Below are 19,501 nucleotides of genomic sequence, written 5' to 3'. Positions count from 1 at the left end.
CGAAAGCAATCATCCATATCTCACAACCACTATTTCTCCTCTTCCATCTCCGCCTCTACTTTCTTCATCTCTCCCTCTTCCTTCTTGACATCCCCTCCGCCGCCTTCTCGTCGGCTTCCCCCACTTCCCCTTCCTCTCCCCCAATCTTCGGTAACTTAAACCAAGGTCCATGAGCCGCCCCGCTCCCACACCCGCCAACAATCCCAACCCCGTAGTCGGCACACTCACCACACCTCCCACCACCGAACCCACCACCGTCCCCAACCCCATTCCCACACCTGCACCTATCCCCGCACCTCCCGCACCTCCCTGCCACACTCCACTCTGCAACCTCTGAGCAATCTTCAACTCCGAATTTGCCCTCTTCTCCAGTTTCTGGGCTTCTTCTAGAAGTTTTGCCTTTGCTTCTTGGGCATCTTCGGAATCAGGAAGCGAGGATGCTTCTTCGCGATTTGCAGATGCTTTTTCGGTGGCTTCTTGAGCTGCCTTTATCTTTTCGTTGATTTGGGGAAGGACTTTTTCTTGAGTGCTGGGATTCCCATCAGCATCTTTAGGGGGGGATTGTACTTTGTCCGTCATGCTGGATTTGAGTGCTTGAAACATATCCTTTTTTTTTTCAAGTGTACGTTAGTTTTGATGGACTATATAGTAAGTTGTTAAAAGCGGATCGGCCCTTAGATAGTATTGTTTTAGTGTTATTTGAAGGTAAAATAAGTGACGAAAGTCAACTTGACGATAGAGTTTAAGCAGGATATAAATGTGTGGGGTAGTTAGTATGTGCTATGACGTCGTTTAATGGACTGTGGTGGGGCTGAAGTTGTAGCCCTATAATTAATAGGCTTTAGAGCCTATCCGGTAGGCCTTTATCTAAGCTGATGGAAATATGTGAAATTATATCATCGACTCACTAGTAATGTAGGGGCCAGAGTCATGTACTTGAGAGTATGCTCAACAACAATATAATTTTATATTAAACTATTAAAGACAGCTATCAAGTAACCGTGTGTTGCTTACAACAACGCTCGACTCAACTCCGTAGCACCACTGAAAACAATAACCAACTGAACTCCACATGAGATTTCTTCTCCGTTACTCTAAAGGATCCCGACCACCTCTAGCTTCCATCTCTGCATCATAAGTGTCATCTTCCTCCAGTTCAAAAGGCCCAGGCTGAGTGATTGGCAGGAATGGTACTCCCAATTTCTCATACATTTGCAATCTTGCTGCTGTCTTTGGTCTCGTCTTGTTGATACTAAAGACCTTGATTCGGTGACAGGACGAAGTGACATGAAGATCCCAATTCCTGACATATATTAGCTAACTTGAGAAATCAAAAGAGGAGGGGAACTTACCAAGTAGATCTGACAAATGTAGGTTGTGTGTTCATCGAGTTATCCCAACACCTAACCACCAACTCTAACCATCCTTCCGCATCGACTGGAAGATCGATCTCCCATAATCTCCAGGCATGGTAATACTTTTCACTCAAGTTCTCATAAGGTACCTCATACCAAATATTCCCTCCATCCCCACTGACCTCTACCCTCACCGGCCAGTGTCCTCCCCCACTATATGCCCATCCCCTCATTTTTATAGTCCCCTCATGCACTATCTGATCCATATCCACCGGGCTCATGATCGCTGAACTCACCGGCATATCTTGAATACTAAACCCCGAACTATAAGCTGCATTATGTTTTCCAACTTGAGAATTGTAATACAAGTATTCTTTCTTCTGCACCGGACCAAGAGATTCCTGGGGGAGAACATTAATTCTAGTAAGCCATTTACATGAGCGAGCGCCAATATAGCCAAATACCACTGCACGTAATGGAAAGCCATGAATTTTAGGAAGTGGCTCCCCATTCATTTCCCAGGCGAGAAGTACCTCGTTGATTTTCACCTTGCGCCAGGGAACGGATACAGCGTAGTTGTACACTTCTCCTTTTTTGAAGTAGGTATCTGCGCCGAGAAATTCAAGATGATAAGTCCCTGATGGGTCTTTGAGACCGCCGCAGTATTTGATAACTTTTTTGAGGGATACACCGGTCCATCGTGCGGTTCCAATAGCACCTTCGCCCCACTTTGCTTGTGTCAGTTTGTCGTTATACAGGATGAGAGTTGTTACGTACAGGTGCATTGATAAGTTCATCTCCATCACCAGGATACTGGTTGATCTGCTCAATTCTTCTGGTCCCTGAACATTGAATTGTGACCACGTTACTCTGTCTCGGGAAGATGGTTTCATCCATCAAATCTTTCAAAGTAATACGTTTCGGGTTATTAACCAAACCAGCAACATCGAAGAAGTAAGAATCTTCGTCAATCTCAGGAATTCCACCATGATTCCGAACAAAATGGTCTTCATTAGAAGTTATAGCCGATTCAACGAGTCGATTCTATTCAGCTTTGTTATTCTTGCTATTCCCAGACTCAAAGAAATAGATGGACATACTCGAGGGGGTTCTCCGTTGTATGGAAATTGCAAAACATGAATCATGTCTGGAGACTTTTCCTTCTCAACAAACAGCCAACTCTCTGCTGGCATATCTTTCGTCTTTCTGCCCAATGCATAATGATACTGTTTCCATCTCACGCCTTCTAGTACTGGATTGGTTTTTGGCAAGGGAACTAATTGAAATTCGGGTGCCTGAAGCACAAGTCGATCAGCATTTGAGTCTCGTTCAGAGCTTGGACTGCTTTCATACCGAGGGAAACTTAAATTTCTTCATGAATTCTTTCACTTTCTGCTTTCGCTCCGGATATTTTTCCCATTCGATGTATCCGTACCAACCATCTAACTCTTCCTCTAATTCCAATTCATTTGGATCTGGCAATTCATCCCTGGAACGTATCTCAAGATCCGGATGCAGTATACTTGGGTGTCTAGCATCACTTCTACCAGTTGGGCCATTCATGCTATCTGAGTGGTGGATGTTCGATTCAGATTCTGTCATGGTGTTCAAAAATTCCCAAGAAATCAATTGAATATCTCGCACTCAATATTCTACTCTGAAAACGTGTATAAGAATTAAGGGAGGGAGGGAGGTGATAAGAAAGTATGGATAATAAAGTATTTACCCCTCTTCGCCCAGGCCATGGTACAATCAGAAGATTATGCACGAACTATGCATTGTAATCCAAAATACCAGGATGAATGTCACTTGCTTACATCACAAGTAGAACTGGAGGAAGGACATTTTGCGACGTCATGACTTTGATAATGAACCAAATAAAGAAATTTAAATGGAGACAATGCCGAGACCTACCGGTATGTCCGAAAACGATGGGGTTTGATCGGAATTTGTCCTAGTACAATTGGCTGATAGGTTGGCCGATTAAATGAGTAAATCATGGAAAAGTGCAAATGATGAATTTGTCGATAATGAAGTGGGTTGATTCTCAAATGGCGATGATTGATCGATCGACACCGTAGATTCATACAAGCTTTTAAATGCCGAATTAATAGCTGCAAACTCGGTAAGTAATGGGTCTAGACTTTTGCAAGTGATAGTTTGCATGCTCTGAAATTTATGCCTGTTTCTCAAGACTTCGAGCCTTCAAATTATTAATTCGAAACCAAGCATACATTCTGATAAGATAGTAATTAAATTGTTTCTGCTGGATCGTAAGCAAAATCGGGCCCTAACCAGTCAGGACGATACCCCAAAATTTTCTCACTCAACTTCTCCGATCTTGTAGACATATTTAACTCCCCTAGCCTGTCCTCTCTGTAAACGTCTCAGGCCCTCTCCAACTCCTGTCAACCCTCCACCGATAATATCAAAGGGGTGTCCAGTAAGTCTGCCGTCCACCAGCATCTGAGACATGTAACTGAAGAACACAGCCACCCACTCTGGATCACCTTTCACGAACTCTTTATCAGATGGTTGTTTAACCGTGTCTGGTTTATACACGCCCGTATGTGCTGTGCCTACCATGGTATATATTACTTCAATTCCCGACTGAATTGATTCTTCGTCGTACTTATTAGAGCCTGTGACAACTGATAAGTAAGATGGCGACTGCGACGAAAATGATGGAGCTAGCATATGAGATATCGGGATCCATGTGCCATTTGAGCTGATGGCATCAAGAGCATGGTGACACTCTAAGCTTCCCAAGGCCACTTTAGTGGCTTTGATCATTTGTTCAATGCCCAAGCGATAGTCGATTAGCTTATCACCAGAAGATGAATCAAGAAGGGAATGTAAATGCAAAGAACTGCCTCCTGCGATAGCAATAATTGGGTGGATATTCGAGGCGCGAGCTAATTTGACTGCAAATGTACCAAGAGAAGAAGATGCACCATAGATGATGAGCGGAAGAGGAACACTATCAGCCCTTGGCGACCATGGAGGTGGTAAATGCTGACGGCGAAATAGAGATAGTGCCGCCGTCGTGGCAACTAGCGGAATGGTCGCAGCTTCTAAGAAACAATCAGAAACCGACATCAGTCGTCGACTTGGGACTGACCTTCGAAAGTTATTGCATCTGGAAGTTTCATTACAGTATGAATCGGCGCAACAGCGTATTCGGCGTAAGCTCCATGAGGTCTCATCATCGGATGAAAGGCAGCAACACGGTCTCCAGGAGAATATTCATTCTTTGCTTGCACATTGGTACCAAGGGAGTGTACAATACCAGCGATATCATCTCCACTGTTGAGTGACTTCTTCAATGCCTTGAGATGGAGCCAATCTAGAAGGTGGAAATCTGTCTGAGCTACTAATTCTCGAGTCCACGTTGATTGAGTGTGCTTACCTTTGACATTACTCCCCGCAACAATGACTTTGATCACCACATCGTCGGGCCCAGGCTGTGGAATTTCTACTTCGTTGATCTCAGTCCAGATATCAGGACTTGGATGAACGATAACCTCCCTCATGATTTAGGATATTGAGATAGGAAAATCTTCTTTAACCACCTTTTGGCTCAATGTATAAGGCAATTTGAAGAAGAAATCATAAGCTGAGATTGCGATGTGGTCTTGTAAGCCATAAGACTGCATTGTATGTAAGGTAAGCAAATATCAAAGTTTGTGCGACCTACAAACACTTGTTTGTAGTGAAGAAGAAGCACGAGAGAGGTTAATTCGCCAGTAATCGGTAAAATCAATTCACCACCAATCGAAAATTGCAACCCCAAGCATGGCATATTCATCATCATTGTGTATTATTACTAAGTCGTGATATCAAGTGAAGTATTGAAGTTTGTCTGCCTTGATCTCGGAGCCTCATGTATCGAAATGTCTATTATATTGTATGACCCAAGGGACTAGTTCCCCAAGATATCGACAGGAGGATGGATATCTATCGAGACATCTCTTGAAACCAGAGGAATCACAATATCCGAAGCATTGCAATGCCGCGATCGAGAACGTTGAGAATCAGGAAAATGATTGCTGGACAACGGCAAGACTCCAGTGGAAATATTGTATGTCGATGCTACTAGGTGTTCATTCGGCATTGGATTTTGCTTGTGAACGGTTTCTTTACTCGCATCGTACCATACGATAGTAGGCTAGCAGTATGCTTATGTAAGCACGGCTGTACAAGTCCGACTTCACTTGCTTTCTCATCAAAACATGGTTTCTTTCTAAATTCGTTCGGCAAGAGTTGCATCAATAGTGTTCTCATTCCGGAAATGCTTGCGGTATATAGCTGGATGCTTTGTGTCTCCATCCGATCTTCTATATCATCGTTGTTAGTTTGTATTTCGAAACACTGCCATCGTCATGCTAACCTAGACCTAACTGATGCGATGCTCAGGCCTGAGCGTACCAAAATGCCGACTATAGGATACTGGAGAAATCTTGGTGGGGCGTTACTAAACATGACGAAACTCAATGCCGTCTCTATAGACTACCGACGTTTGAGTTTAGCAAGTGCCGCTCCGCATCAGGTCCCGCGGCATCCAACAGCATTCCTTTGTTTCGAGTGAGGCTCAAAGCACAGCCAGAAAGTTCTTGGCTATATGTTTGACTCGAAATTCCGCTCTAGAGATAATGAATCTCTAAGATGTATGTGACTTATTGAAATTACTCATCTCATAATCGCACTCTGCTTGCACCGTCACCCCAAATATATTGGCGGACTCATCTCATGATTCGTGGTTTTGGCTTCTTGGAACATATTGGTATCACATATATAAAATCAGTATCGGCAATCATTTGCTTTCTACAGACCCACTTTAGGGCATTCGAACGATTTCTTTGGATATTTGTGTCGCAAAGCTAGTCACGAGGCTTTGGGTGCTCAAGGCCCAAGACGACGTTTACCATGCTATCGCATTATTTGCTTTGAGCATGTTTCCCTTCCAACATCAATCCGCGAACCAATACACAAAAATCATTGGACTACTTTCACACGACCTGTTAGATGCACAAAATCATGGCTGCACGGTCAACATGTGCGGCAAGTGTGGCATTGCGATTGAGTTAGCCCCCCAACCTTGTCACCAGATGTATCTATCTTTTACGAAAGGGCCATAGTTTAGAAAATGGGAGTCGCAACATACGTTCTCAGTGAGTCATGTTTACATTAATAGATCTTCTTAGCAACCGAAGCTGCCGCTGTCATATTAGCGTATCACTGCAAGGCGCTTTGGTGACATCCCCAGAATAGTTCAAGCGCTCAAAATTCCCTGTCCCTGAACAGGCGGGTTATTGTATTCTAGAAGATCGTTTTCAGTGCGTGTCGATCGTACATTCTTGCGAAGTAGATCTTCCTTCAAGGTCAGTTATTGATTATGCATTCAATTTCCTTAGACTCGCTGGCTCTCATAATGCAATATAAAAACTATTGTGGATCATTCTCGTCGGCGCAGTACCCCGGATATATTCATCCACACAACATTTCTGCGGCAGTCGATGCGCAGACGTTGAAAGGGCGGACACGCCAAGCCACCCGCAGCAGTGGCGCTCACAATGTAGTTCATACAATTTCAGCCCTGTGTAATTTTCATGGCTGTTGATTGGATTTTAAATCTGAGACGGGATCACCCAAGCTAGTTCTTGGCGTTTTGTTGCCGCATTTGCTCGTTTTCCCCCAAGTCATGGCCACATGTTTTTTCTCTCTTAAGTGGAGCCCATCTTTTCATTTTGTTTCATCACTCAACCCCAACTCATAAGCTGCTTCAAACCTGGGCATTCGAGATACCAGCGTTTCTGTTCCCTTTGCTGTCAAATTTTGACACCATTCAGATCCCCTCATCGCATCATACCCAACTAGCAATTGATACTTCGTATTATTCTCACAACACTAGTGTTTTGAATATTGGATATTAGAAGCACAATTGACGTGTATTGCAAGAAATGTGGGCAGTACGCCGACTATCTTTATCACTTATCCCAAATTGTTGGAGGGGACACAAGTAGTATGGGATGGAGCCTGGTGACTCCACACATCAAGTATGCCCTATCCTGGTACCCTATATCTGATATAAGTCTTGTGAATCTTGGCCGATTCTGATTTCCTGTCATTTTCCAAGCCGGCTTCAACCTCTTTGTTTCTTATGTCAACCTGTCTTGTTAATTATAGTCTATTTAATGAAACTTGGTGTTGCTCTAGAAGATAACTATAGTAAACATGACTTTCCTGTCAGCTTGGCAGAAGTTTGAGGACTTCATTTCACCTAGGAAACAACCAATTCGAGCCGCAGCTATATCTCAGACTTCTCACCCTACACCAAAAAAAGCCGCTGGACGACCTTCTTCATCAAATGGCAAGAGAGAGCCAATCTTAATTACAACTAAAGATGCCATCTCTAAGCCGAGAAGAAATATGTTGGACATTGTCACGAAAGCTGCTGGTTCAAATTGGGTTTTTGTAGCAATGATGGCTATCATGCTTGTTTGGGTCATATTTGGTTTCGTTGATGGCACGACTGATACCTGGCAAATCGTCATGCAAAATGCATCTTCAATTCAAGTCTATTTAACAGATATCCTGCTCCTTAGACAAGCTTCCAACGCCTCAAACTCTCTTTTAACCACTCTCGCCGAACTCCAGTCCCGTAATCAAACTTTCGAGCGCCTTCTCCGACGATTACCTAGCTGCCAGTGGATGGAAACCCACAAGAACCTTGCTCAGAAATTGTTCAAAGATGATAAACCTGTTGGATCCAACGCTGATGATATCCTACTTACAAGTGGCAGTGGTGATATATCAAAAGCACGTTATATGTGGAACAACACTTGCAAGACCGTTGCCAAAGGCCTTGGCTCTATCTGGGCATATATCCTCTACTGGATCGGTATATTCTTCTGGGTTGGCATGGGTCCTCTATTCCAGTTCAGCGATACTTGGCAGTTATATGTCAATACAGCTACTGCAGTTGCCTTGACATTTACTTCCATCTTCTTGCAAAATATACAACAGCAACAAGAGAATAATCTTGAGCAATGCCTTGAGTATGCTTTAAGAGTCGATTCCGAGGTTGAGTGGCGATTGAGAGAAATTACAAACGATTACCAAACTAACCCAATATTTGAGATCCCTGCCCCAACCATCAGCTGGATTGATAGATCTATCGATATCTTTGCCGATATTATGGGCTCGGGCGTTGGGCTATTGATCACTTTGATCGTAACGATTGTCTGGATAGCTGTCGGTCCTATTCTCGAATTCAATGATAACTGGTGGTTAATCATTGGTACTTTTACAGGCCTTGTGGGTTTTATCGACGGTTTTGTACTTCGGAATGTTTATTATCGAGACGAGAAAGTTGCAGAGGTACAATTCGAGAAGATTGCCGAAAGTAATGATCGATTATTAGACTTACTTAATATTCCTTCTCCATACCAAAGCATTACCAAGGCAAGAAACTTTAGCACAAGAGCATCTGCCGCAGCAGGAGAGTTTTGCGCATTATCGAGTGTGAGCATCGCATCTGTCGGTGTTGTATTTGCATTGCTTGCCACTGCGTCTATAATGAAATGGTCCGAAACTGGTCAACTTCTGTGCAATACACCAACTATGGTACGTCTAACCTTTCCATCTCCACAGTCTGCCTTGACCACTATATCCCACCTATAATAACCTCCATACTAACATAACTCCCAGATCATCGAAGGATTTCTCCTCCTAATCCTCATTCAAGCCCATAACATCGCCAACGCTGCCCGCGGAGCAGACTTCCAATCTCTCCTCAAACATCGTCTCCTTCTAAATCACTACGTCTGTGAACTCTCTGAAAACTCGAATCGTTCTAGCTCTCCATACTCCCATAACCCCGATGAAAAATCCGTCGACAACACCGATTTTTATCCCACCGATGAGAACGATAACGATATAAAGATATCTGTTCATCAAATTGAGGATTGCGTTTGAGTATCACCATATCTCAATTTCTTTAAAGCACCTTTCTTTCCTAAACTATGCCCTTGGAGTTCCGCATAATGACGACGAAATATGCGATGTTTCTTCATACTATATGTTATATATACCCCATACTATCTTTGAATCTAATCAAATTGTACTTTCTTTCCATAAATACTTTTTTATACCCGTCTCTCTTCTCTATGCTAAAGACAAACAATCCGAGAACTCATCATCTTTCTCAGCCCTCCCCCCCCTTACCTGCTTCTATACATACAAATATGAAAACTCGGCTCATCCAACCCTTTCCCATTCATTCACATATATGATGCCATTTCCGTATAAGCAAGGCACATATCCGAGTATACTTATCTTGTATGCTACTAACTTTCAGTTTACACAAAAACACATAAGAGAAAAATAAACGCCATTCATACGTTACTTATACCTCCTATTTCCAAGCCCCCCCTCGCCTATTTATTCACTAGCCTCTTTTCCCTCCACTTTGATGGAATACATACACCTTAGTAACACGATCAAGAGCAAAGTCAAGTCATACTGAAAAGAGGTAATCAAGTCAAAGTAGTAGTAAACGAAAAATTCAATAAACGAATGTGTACAGTATCTATAAAACCAATACAAAAGTCAATCCTTTCGATTATAACTCAACCCGGCCCAGCCTAGCCAGACTAAGCCAGACACCAGTCAAACGTTCATCCATTTCCTCATCATTACCCCCAGTCTCCCACATCTTATCACCAAACTTCACCACTCACTTCATAATCCCCGAACAAGTGTAAACGATCTAATCAATGAACACTCAGCCTAGCCCGATGCCAAACATTCGGCCTCCAGCTTCCCGCCGCCACCACTCCCCTTCCACTCCCACTCCCACTCCCATCTCCACTCCCTCTCGCTCCCATTCCCATATCAATCCTCCTATACGTATACCCCAAAAACGCCCCCTTCTTCCTCAACTCCAGAATCTTCGGCGCAATTTCCTTATCCCTCAACAACCTATCTCTCGGCCTCTTCCTCTCCTTCTTCCCAAATGTCTTCACAAATCTCTTCAGATACTCCTTCTCCTCATCCCTCATAGCGAATTGATCAATTTCCTTCTCCACCCTCTTCAATCTAACCGTATCATGCGGTCTCTCTATAAATCCCGTCGCAAGAATTTGAATCTCGCGATTGAATGGTTTAAGAGCATCAGTAATCTGTTGAACCGTCGGCTGCACACTTGCCACACTTTCCGAGAAATCAGAAATCGGTTCTTCCTCATCGAAATAATGCGTATCATCCATCGACTTGATGTTGGGGATGAAAGGAGGAGGCATCAAATGAATACGGTCCCATTGAATATCGCGAAACCATTTATGCGCTTTGATATCCTCGCCATCGTTGGGGTAGACGTAGCGACCGGCGTAATCGAGGTTTCGACGAGATGATACGGAGCCGAGTGTTGTGTCGCGAGATTTGTAGCGGCGACTGCAGAGGCGATGGTCTTTTTCTTGGATGATGCTGCGGATGAGATCTTGGCATCTTCTGCTGACGGATGGACGCGAGGGGAATTGAAATGTGGTTTTGTGATTCAAGATGTTCATCTTTGTTTGTTGTCTTCCGCCTTCTTCGGCAAGGAAAGGTGTATGACCGTAAAGACACTATGATTATATCAGCATCAATTCCTTAGTATAAGATATAAAAACTGGTAGCTCACCTCATAAAGAATAACAGCAACACTCCACCAATCACATCTAGCATCATATAATTCCCCTCTCACCACTTCCGGTGCCATATACTGGCTCGTACCTACCACTGATTTGGCAAGCGTCCTATTACCAAAACGATTGCGCCAATTAAGAATACTCTCTGACTCCGATGCATTATCTGAATTCTTCTCATGACGTTCTTTTCCACCCATCATCACATGAGCCATTTTCATAGCTGCAGCTACACTTCTTCCTTCCTTTTTATCGAGAGAATCTCCCTCAACAGTGATTCCAAGTTTATTCAGAAGCGAATATCTGTGGTTATGAAAGTAAGCTTGATCATGAGACCAATGTCCATCAAAAGCCAATCCAAAGTCAGAGATCTTCAGATGACCAGATGCAGATATCAAGAAGTTGTCTGGTTTAATATCGCGATGAATCCAGCGGAGAGCATGGGCTTCTTCGATGCAGAGGATCATTTCGGCAATATACCATTTTGTGACGGACTCAGAGAGAACGTTGTCACGGATAAGGAGGCCGAGGAAGTCTCCTCCTGGCATGTAATCCATGACGAGGTACAGGTTGTTGAGATCTTGGAAACTAGCAATCAGAGGAACGACCCTAGTCAATTTGCTTAGTATCTTCAATAAAGACATCATTACCCACTACTCACCATCTAGATCCCTCAGCAGCGACGAGAAAATCACGCTCAGCTCTCAAATGCCCTTCTTGACTATTTCGGAGCATATCCGATTTTTTAATTACCTTCATGGCATAGATACGCTTACTTGGTTCCAATCTATCCATCATCAGTCAATCATCTCCATCGACCAATAAACCAAGACAATGAAGCTTACTCGCTAGCACCTGGAGCCCATTTCTCTCTTACTAATCTCACAACACCAAAACTACCCTTTCCAAGTACCTTAACCACCTCATAGTTCGAAGGTTTATGATCTCTGCCCTTCAAAGCATTGGTACTTCGCACCTTCATATTTCTCGTCTGTCTGAGATGATTCGTTTCTGCTGTAGCTAATGCTTGAAGTCTTTCCGCTTTATCTGTTGGGGTAGAGATCATATCATTCAGGAGCTCATTTTCTAAATTTAAGCGACGGAGAGATCGAGGTGTTATTGCTTTAGCAGTAACCTCATTGTAATAAGTTTCAAAGAAAACTTTTGCAGAAGCTGCCTTTTCGACGGTGATTACAGCTGCGAATTGTTAGTTGTAATGATATTATAGATTATGAGGGGAAACTTACTTGGAACTGGCTGTGGACATTCAACATTATCACCTTCAGTGATCGATGCCAGAACTCCCTCAGCAGAGCTAACGTCGGCTTGATTCAAATTCTTCTGCATGACCTTTTTGTTTTCCGAAGAGTGATGCGAGACACCTACAGATTTCTGCGAGAACTTTGATTCGAGAGAAGTTTTTTGAGTCGATTGCTTAGCATCAGGACCAGATGATTTTCCGCTATTGCTTGCAGATTCTGCACTCGATGGAGGAGTAGGAGCATCGGGCATGAAATCCAAAACACCTTTATCGAGAGAGATTAGACTGGGTCTGCTCTTGAACTGTGTACGATGAACGATCGTGGGTGGAGCTTTGAGTAAAGCCATGGAGAGTTTCTTGCCTAGAGCAACAGATTCGGGAGGAGGTGATAATGGTGCATAATCATCCTCTAGAGCTATACTTGAGCCTAATATTGCACAACCAATGGTTAGAACAGGTAAGGTATAAACTGAAAACAAATAGAGAAGAAATCACTTACTGTTGTTAGTTAACGAACGTAAAACCGAGAGAATCTTTGATCCTTGACGTCGAAACTTTGAAGGTCTATGAATGTGATGTGTGGGAGAATGTGGAGGAGATACTGAGTCCAATTGAGTAACAGTTTCGAGAAAAAGAGGTTTCTCCAATTGAGGAGGCGGGCCAGCTTGGTCTACTGCATTGGGATCGAGTGCAGGACCTGTGCGAGTTCTTTTCATTGTCGAGGATCCTCTCAAGGGTTAGATAATGATTATCGATACTAAAATGTAAGAATGGAACTGCTAAACAGCATACAAATGATTGACAAAGAATGTTGATACTGATGAAGGTTACAAGAACGAGATGAATCAGAAGTAATACTTTTATCTATCATTTGCCATGAGAGCTCCTACCCATGGGGAGATTCTTTACTGAACAAGGGAAGGCATCACCATCAAATATCATTGGGAAAGGGCGATATTGCATTGGTATAATAGTTTTTGTTTATTATGAGATAACCGATTAAAGCACAATCCCCTGTGTTTAAAACCTAATCGAACTTTTTGAAAATACGCCTGTAGTGCTATGCAAACCTCATCATCCCATTTTGCGTAGTCTGCTTCCTCTTTAAACAGAGAACTGCTCAGGTCGGAGACTTATGCAAAAACATTACATTGCTGATTGACATATCATGAAAATATCATGAAATCGCAGACAGCAAGGAGATACATGAAAGTAAAGAGAAAATTGTACAATAGATATGAAAAGCAAAGTGACCATCAGCGTCGAATCATTCAAACACACTTCTGAAATGATTGAGACTTTCTTATACAAATGACGATGGCGTTTACTTGATCTCAAGAAGCTTGACATCGAAAGTCAAAGTGGAGTTACCTGGGATACCAGGGACACCCTTGCTGCCGTATGCAAGGTGTGCTGGAATTGTCAATCTTCGCTCTCCACCGACTGACATACCAGCAACACCGATGTCCCAGCCCTTGATGACCTCGCCGGCACCGAGCTTGAAGGAGAAAGGCTTGCCCTTCTTGTTTGCTAAATTTCAAATATTAGAAAGTCTCAAGATAATTGGAAGGACCTAAACTTACAGTCAAAAACTTTGCCATCAGTGAACTTTCCGATGTAGCGCATGCCAACTCTGTTACCCTTCTTGGCGACTGGTCCGGAACCAAGCTTCTTGTCATCGATCTTTACTCCGTCGACAGTCTTGATGCCCAATGCAGGTTTCTTGGGGTCAACCTTAGCTGCGGCAGATCCAGTAGGTCCTTGCTCGAGATTCTTAGCGAATTGAACCTTCTTCTCATCCTTAGCAGCATCCTTCTTGACCTCCTCTGCCTTGGCTGGAGCAGCCTCGCCATTGTTCTTCTTCAACTTCTTTTGTTGCTTCTTGCTAAGCTTTGGCTCCTCAGATTCAGCAGCCTTGGCGATAATGGCATCGAGGGATGCGGCCTCCTCGATTTCATCAGCAGAGCGCTTGTTCTTTCCCTTCTTGTCAGCCTTGACAAGTTTTGGGGCCTCGTCCTCGGACTCGACCTCAGTAATACGGGCACCATCGAGTTCATCGCTCTCATCCGAGTCCATCTCGAGTTCGAGTTCATCCTCATCTGGAGAGAGATCGTAGTCCTCATCATCTTCCTCATCAGAGTCGTAAACCTCGTGGTGGTGGTTGTGTCCGTTATCATCTGGAATCACGTAGTTACCAGTAAGGAAGATTGTGTGGGTACCAGTGACCTTGAAGAAAACAGTCTCGTCCTCGCCAATGGTGATGTCGAGAGGTTGTTGATAGTGCTATATTATGATCAGCATGATTTTAACATAAGCGGGGTCTTTGACACATACATTTTCTGGGTCAAGAGTGCAGAGAACATATTCCTCAACCTCAATACCCTCACCATCCTCACTCTCTTCGTCGCTCTCCTCCTCGACCTCGGCGGCGGCCTTCGCCTTTCCTTTCTTGGCGACCTTCTTCTTGTCGGAAGCGTCCTCCATTTCTTCGTCGGAATCGTCTTTGCTGATGGAAGCAAGAAGTTCCTTAAGAGCAGCTTGCTTTTGGGCCTTCTTGGACTTGGAGGGGTCGCTTGGTCCACCATTGGCTTCTTCGTCGTCCTCGCTGTCCTCATCTGATCCAGAGTCATTATCTGCCAACAAAGCACGTAATAAATCATCCGAACCTTCATCTTCATCTTCACTGTCTTCTTCATCATCCTCAGCACTCGATTGACGAATGACCTTCAAGGTTGATCTAGGCTTGACACCTTCAGCATCATCGGCAGGTTCAGTTGGGTCGATTGCTGCCATGGTAATGCGGAACTAGAGATTGAAATTGTTAGCGTTTGCATTTTTCATTGAAGCCTGCTAGGTAGGACCGAAAAAGCAACAGCAACATCAATGTAGTGAAAAACAGTGTGAAACTTACGGTAGCTGGGAAATCTGGGACAGCGGGAATGAGAATATCTCCTGCTGGGACCTCAAGGCCGTACATAGCGACTGTAGCGCAAAGTTAGATGAATATTTTTGCAAGACCAAAACAAGGCAGACGAGATGATTTCTGTTTACTTACCTGGAAGGAGAGGCATCTTGTAAGAAAATTTGAATTGATGATCCAATTGATGTTAATATGATTGAAAAAGAACTATTTCAAAAAGCAAACAGTAAGTAAGAATCTTGAGATGAGTTGAAGAGATTTTAGAAGAAGAGATTGGTGAGCGGTGTCTTGATAAAAGGTAGTTCTTGAAGAAAAGATACCCGACAACTTTTTTTTTCTCATTCTGCGGCACACTAACACACTAAGATAGCTTATCCGTCTACGCTAGTGAGATTTGAGATCCACCGTGTGACAACTATTACCCATTGAGGGTTAACGCTCAATCTGTTGATGCAATTTGATTGGTTAATAATTGGTTAACTGACGTTTATTTTCTCATAGCTCTCCACTATAAGATTTTTAAAGATCCAATACAGAAGTCTCGAGAAGTCTCGATACTCCTCGATACTCGAGTATGTACTATATCACATCTTCTCGGTATAGGTCACGATTATGTTAAAATCATATCAATAACATCAACCACAAGAAGAAAAGGCTTCCACCGTCACATTCACTGGAAAATCAATCTCGGTATGCATCTTACACAATCTGACAACCTGAGAATCTGGCTGCAGATAAGTCGTTCCAACAAAATAGTACAACACTATGGAGATCTTCGAGTTTTGTCACACGCTTCACGCAAGCAACAAACAATATGATGCTACTCCTGTCTTCCCTGCCAAGAAGTTTTGTCCTTTCCAATACCAAGGCCAACTGCTCTCAAGATCTGCCATAACCACCAAAGCGTTTCCTTCGTATTTCCATTTGTATAAAAGACACCTTTCTCTCCAACATCTGCCATTGCCATTACTGCCTCTGCTGCTGGACTAGGAAACTTCTGCCTTATATATGCAGCAATCATCTCTAGTCCATTGGTAATGCCACCTATCTGCGTGTTAGTTGCGCGTACATACTGTACAAATCGTAATCTTACCACTACTCCAAATATTACCATCCACAACCCACCTCCTATCATCAACCCATCTTGTGTCCGAAAACTCCCTCTTCAACCGTGGAATTAGAGCTCTTGGTCCACTAGCACTCAATCCTTTCACAGCTCCACTCTGGGCCACTAAGAAAATTCCTGTACAGATGCTCAAGATATCAACCTTCTCTCCATTCTCTCCCCTCCACTCGGCGTGTGATTTCAAAAATGTTCGTGTGTCTTGGTCCGACGCTATTTTAGGATCTGGTCCCGGAACCATCATGATATCCAACATACCTGGCTGCACTTCATTGTCTGTTGTAGTTTTCGATACTCGAAGGAAAGCGTTAGCCGTCAATTCAACTTCGGGCCCAGTGGACGGAAGAGATATATAGTATATCGTACAACTAATCCCAAGTGTGACCAATGGGGCCGGTAACCCACATGCTGAAAGGTATTCTGGTGAAAGCATGAAAAAAATGTCGATACCTGACATATCAAGAAGCTGGCATCCGCCTGGAATGAACACGCCAATACGAAGGTGTTTCGGAGACGACATAATTGCCCTTGGACGAATGAACAAATAGTTGATTAACTCGGGTCACGACAAAAAAAGTTGGATACTTTATAGGCACGGCTGTAGGTGTTTGTTCTTGTGTTGCAGTGAGGATTTTATAAAGTCACCGGATATAGAGGATATCCGGATGTTGAGATACAAACGATTGACCTCCTCTCATCACAAACTCCCTGTTGTACAGTTGTTAATCCGATATTTTACAAGACAAATTTCAAACCTCAATTCATTCCTCCAATCATCGCCAATGAATCAAACAGTTCGTTTTCTACGAGGCGACCCTGTCACTCTCGCCCATGCACTCTTCAACTTTCCAAAAAACCCCGATCCTTCTCCATTTTTACTTTTAGTTTTACTTCTGCTTTTATTCTTCTTGGTTTTCTCTCTTCCCTTCCCCCTCCCATGCTTTCCCGATGAGCCATGGGATCCTCGAGAGGATTTTGCTGAATGTCCAGATGAGCGACTGGAAGTACCTCTTCTTCTTCTTCTTCTCCTTCTTCTTCTATCTGGGATAGCAGGTTCGGCCTTCCATTTATTATTAGGTTGTGTATTCCGGTATTGAAACTTAAATAGGTAATGGAGGTGGAAATACTTACATTACGTCTTCTCGGGGAAGGTTTTGTTTCCTCTTCATCTTCCTCATCCTCACTCTCTTCGCCATCTTCATCTTCATCTTCCTCGTTCTCTCCCCCCTCATTCACATCTTCATCTTCACTATCCTCCTCGTATACATCCTCCTCAACTTCTCCTACAGCAGCTCGTCTCGCACTCTAATAATATCATTAACACAATATCCACAATGCAACACAAACACAACATGGACATACTCTACTTTGATGGCCACCCCCTCTATACCCCCTCTGTCTCCCACTCGAACCCACCGAGCTCGCAACTCTACCCCTCCTGTGTCGCGGAGATGAGGACGAAGACAATGATGAAAGGCCAGAGGCGGTACTACCTGGCATTCTTCTCAGCCTTCTACCGTTTCGTTTTGGGGCGGAAAAATTATTAAAGAGGGGATGGAAAAACGGGAGATGAAGATAAAAGTCTACATCCATATATCTTGAATGTTGAATCGCCGCCTGAGGTCGGGAGATGGGCCGATAAAGTTGGTTGTTGCAGAGATTTTTCACGGTCTAGGTTGGTCGGGTTTGGGGCGGGGGATTGCGAAGAAGGTTGTGAAGTTTGTTCATTATATAATGATTAATGATATAGGATGATGGTTTGAGATTTCAGGAAATAGAGATGGGGGATGCAGGATAGCGATGAGATGGAAAGAAAATGTGCATTTCATGTTGATGTCGCTACGAGACTTTTAGAAGCGAATAGACCATATACTAATCAAGATCGAATAGCAAAGTTTCTCATGACAGAAGGAAGAGAAGTGTAGTATCTGGATGTAGATATGATGCATGAAACTGTGGAAAGCAGTACTTTTAATTAGTGCCGATGTAAATAGATGATGCACTGGTGAGTACATGGAATGACGGGAACCTTTTCAACTTTCAGAATCTATAACAAAGCCATTCTTCTATTATTTGGTACCCGAACCCGTGTTTTTCGTTGTTCAATTTGTAATGAATCATTGCATTAAGTCTCAAAGTACTTAAAATAATACTTCAAGAGATATCGCCAAGTCGATTTTCGCAGTTTCTCATCAGTTCGTGCAAAATTAGAAGCAAACCAAAGCCTTGGGATGAAACTGAAAGTTGCACCTTATTCACGACCAGATTTCCCTCCAGCTCCCACTTCATACGACTATTACCAAACAACCTCGTTTGCTTGAATGCCTAGGAATTTATTCTTGTACGATTCGCTTCGTCCATTAAAATGCGTGAACGTAATGCTCCCAGGCTACTTCTGGTCTAACAGATGAGTTGCTTGAGTAGAATTGGGATTCAGATACTAATATCGTATAAATTAAATGATGGAGGCAAGCGAAAACAATGAAGAGTGTAAACATACCAGATATTGATTGAATTTCTCATGTCTGAGGACTGAAAGACCCGTAGTAAAGCTCTCTTCGACAAGTCGTACGTTTGGGAAAGGGAAACCTTCTTGTTGTTCAAAGTCGCGATCTGCTTTTATGTAGCGTTTGCGGCATCTTTCGAATTCTTAGAAGTCGCTGGCGGTAAAATAGTAATCGTCCGGTTTCATGCAATGTAGACAATATAGACAACTGTTCTCGTGCGCTCTCGTAGACCGTCGAACATTATCAGTTGCTTCGGATATAGAATTGAAACCAATAGATCGGAAAAACTTGCAATAATCCATAATTCCATGACCATATGACCCTTCCAAATATGAATCTTTTGTGTCTTCAAGCCCTACCAAATCTAGTGACTTTCAACGAGACGGCTCAATGACTACGAGTGTTTCTCTCAGATATGTGGCACCACAGGATTGGAAAAGCTTTCGATAACTTTCCTTACTGCTCCGAGTTATACTGTTCCGGGAACCTTGGTAAATGGGAAGCCTGTGACAGTTTATCGCGAGACGTGTAAGGTGCGCGCCAATAGAGGTCCGACAGAACCTAACTTGCTCGTACATAATATCATTGCCTCTTGGATTGAAATATACGGTGGGACTGTTCCGCTTCGAAGCGTAGTAGCACCCCAAGG

General features: G+C 43.3%; 7 protein-coding genes across 7 annotated transcripts; 1 reads left to right on the top strand and 6 right to left on the bottom strand.

The window, feature by feature from the left end:
- Positions 1-1,089: 1,089 nt before the first annotated feature.
- On the bottom strand, positions 1,090-2,957 carry Bfra_004328 (putative oxidoreductase molybdopterin binding domain-containing protein; the record flags this gene model as incomplete). Its single annotated transcript, XM_037334735.1, has 5 exons — positions 1,090-1,303; positions 1,353-2,083; positions 2,133-2,399; positions 2,456-2,650; positions 2,709-2,957. The coding sequence occupies 5 exons, from the start codon at positions 2,955-2,957 to the stop codon at positions 1,090-1,092; spliced, it is 1,656 nt and encodes a 551-aa protein (XP_037193269.1).
- A 720-nt stretch (positions 2,958-3,677) lies between these two features.
- Positions 3,678-6,172, bottom strand: Bfra_004327 (putative zinc binding protein; the record flags this gene model as incomplete). The annotated part of the gene is made up of 7 exons (XM_037334734.1): positions 3,678-4,429; positions 4,477-4,701; positions 4,765-4,883; positions 5,414-5,523; positions 5,556-5,726; positions 5,784-5,864; positions 6,146-6,172. The coding sequence occupies 7 exons, from the start codon at positions 6,170-6,172 to the stop codon at positions 3,678-3,680; spliced, it is 1,485 nt and encodes a 494-aa protein (XP_037193268.1).
- Positions 6,173-7,589: 1,417 nt separating this feature from the next.
- On the top strand, positions 7,590-9,332 carry Bfra_004326 (putative low affinity iron protein; the record flags this gene model as incomplete). The annotated part of the gene is made up of 2 exons (XM_037334733.1): positions 7,590-8,981; positions 9,066-9,332. 2 exons carry the CDS (start codon positions 7,590-7,592, stop codon positions 9,330-9,332), a joined length of 1,659 nt encoding a protein of 552 aa, XP_037193267.1.
- Positions 9,333-10,129: 797 nt separating this feature from the next.
- Positions 10,130-13,018, bottom strand: Bfra_004325 (putative serine threonine-protein kinase cbk1 protein; the record flags this gene model as incomplete). The annotated part of the gene is made up of 6 exons (XM_037334732.1): positions 10,130-10,981; positions 11,038-11,650; positions 11,703-11,828; positions 11,887-12,238; positions 12,289-12,729; positions 12,802-13,018. The coding sequence occupies 6 exons, from the start codon at positions 13,016-13,018 to the stop codon at positions 10,130-10,132; spliced, it is 2,601 nt and encodes an 866-aa protein (XP_037193266.1).
- Positions 13,019-13,626: 608 nt separating this feature from the next.
- Positions 13,627-15,373, bottom strand: Bfra_004324 (putative fkbp-type peptidyl-prolyl protein; the record flags this gene model as incomplete). Its single annotated transcript, XM_037334731.1, has 5 exons — positions 13,627-13,832; positions 13,886-14,585; positions 14,637-15,107; positions 15,214-15,284; positions 15,358-15,373. 5 exons carry the CDS (start codon positions 15,371-15,373, stop codon positions 13,627-13,629), a joined length of 1,464 nt encoding a protein of 487 aa, XP_037193265.1.
- Positions 15,374-16,042: 669 nt separating this feature from the next.
- Bfra_004323sa (uncharacterized protein) lies at positions 16,043-16,865 on the bottom strand (the record flags this gene model as incomplete). The annotated part of the gene is made up of 2 exons (XM_037334729.1): positions 16,043-16,266; positions 16,316-16,865. 2 exons carry the CDS (start codon positions 16,863-16,865, stop codon positions 16,043-16,045), a joined length of 774 nt encoding a protein of 257 aa, XP_037193263.1.
- Positions 16,866-17,132: 267 nt separating this feature from the next.
- On the bottom strand, positions 17,133-17,845 carry Bfra_004323sb (uncharacterized protein; the record flags this gene model as incomplete). The annotated part of the gene is made up of 3 exons (XM_037334730.1): positions 17,133-17,405; positions 17,477-17,650; positions 17,708-17,845. The coding sequence occupies 3 exons, from the start codon at positions 17,843-17,845 to the stop codon at positions 17,133-17,135; spliced, it is 585 nt and encodes a 194-aa protein (XP_037193264.1).
- Positions 17,846-19,501: the final 1,656 nt, after the last annotated feature.

The sequence above is a fragment of the Botrytis fragariae genome (assembly GCF_013461495.1).
Source record: "Botrytis fragariae strain BVB16 chromosome Unknown tig00000050, whole genome shotgun sequence".
NCBI lineage: Eukaryota > Fungi > Ascomycota > Leotiomycetes > Helotiales > Sclerotiniaceae > Botrytis > Botrytis fragariae.
The sequence above is the reverse complement of the archived record's forward strand: the minus strand, read 5'-3'. Positions and strand labels throughout refer to the sequence as shown.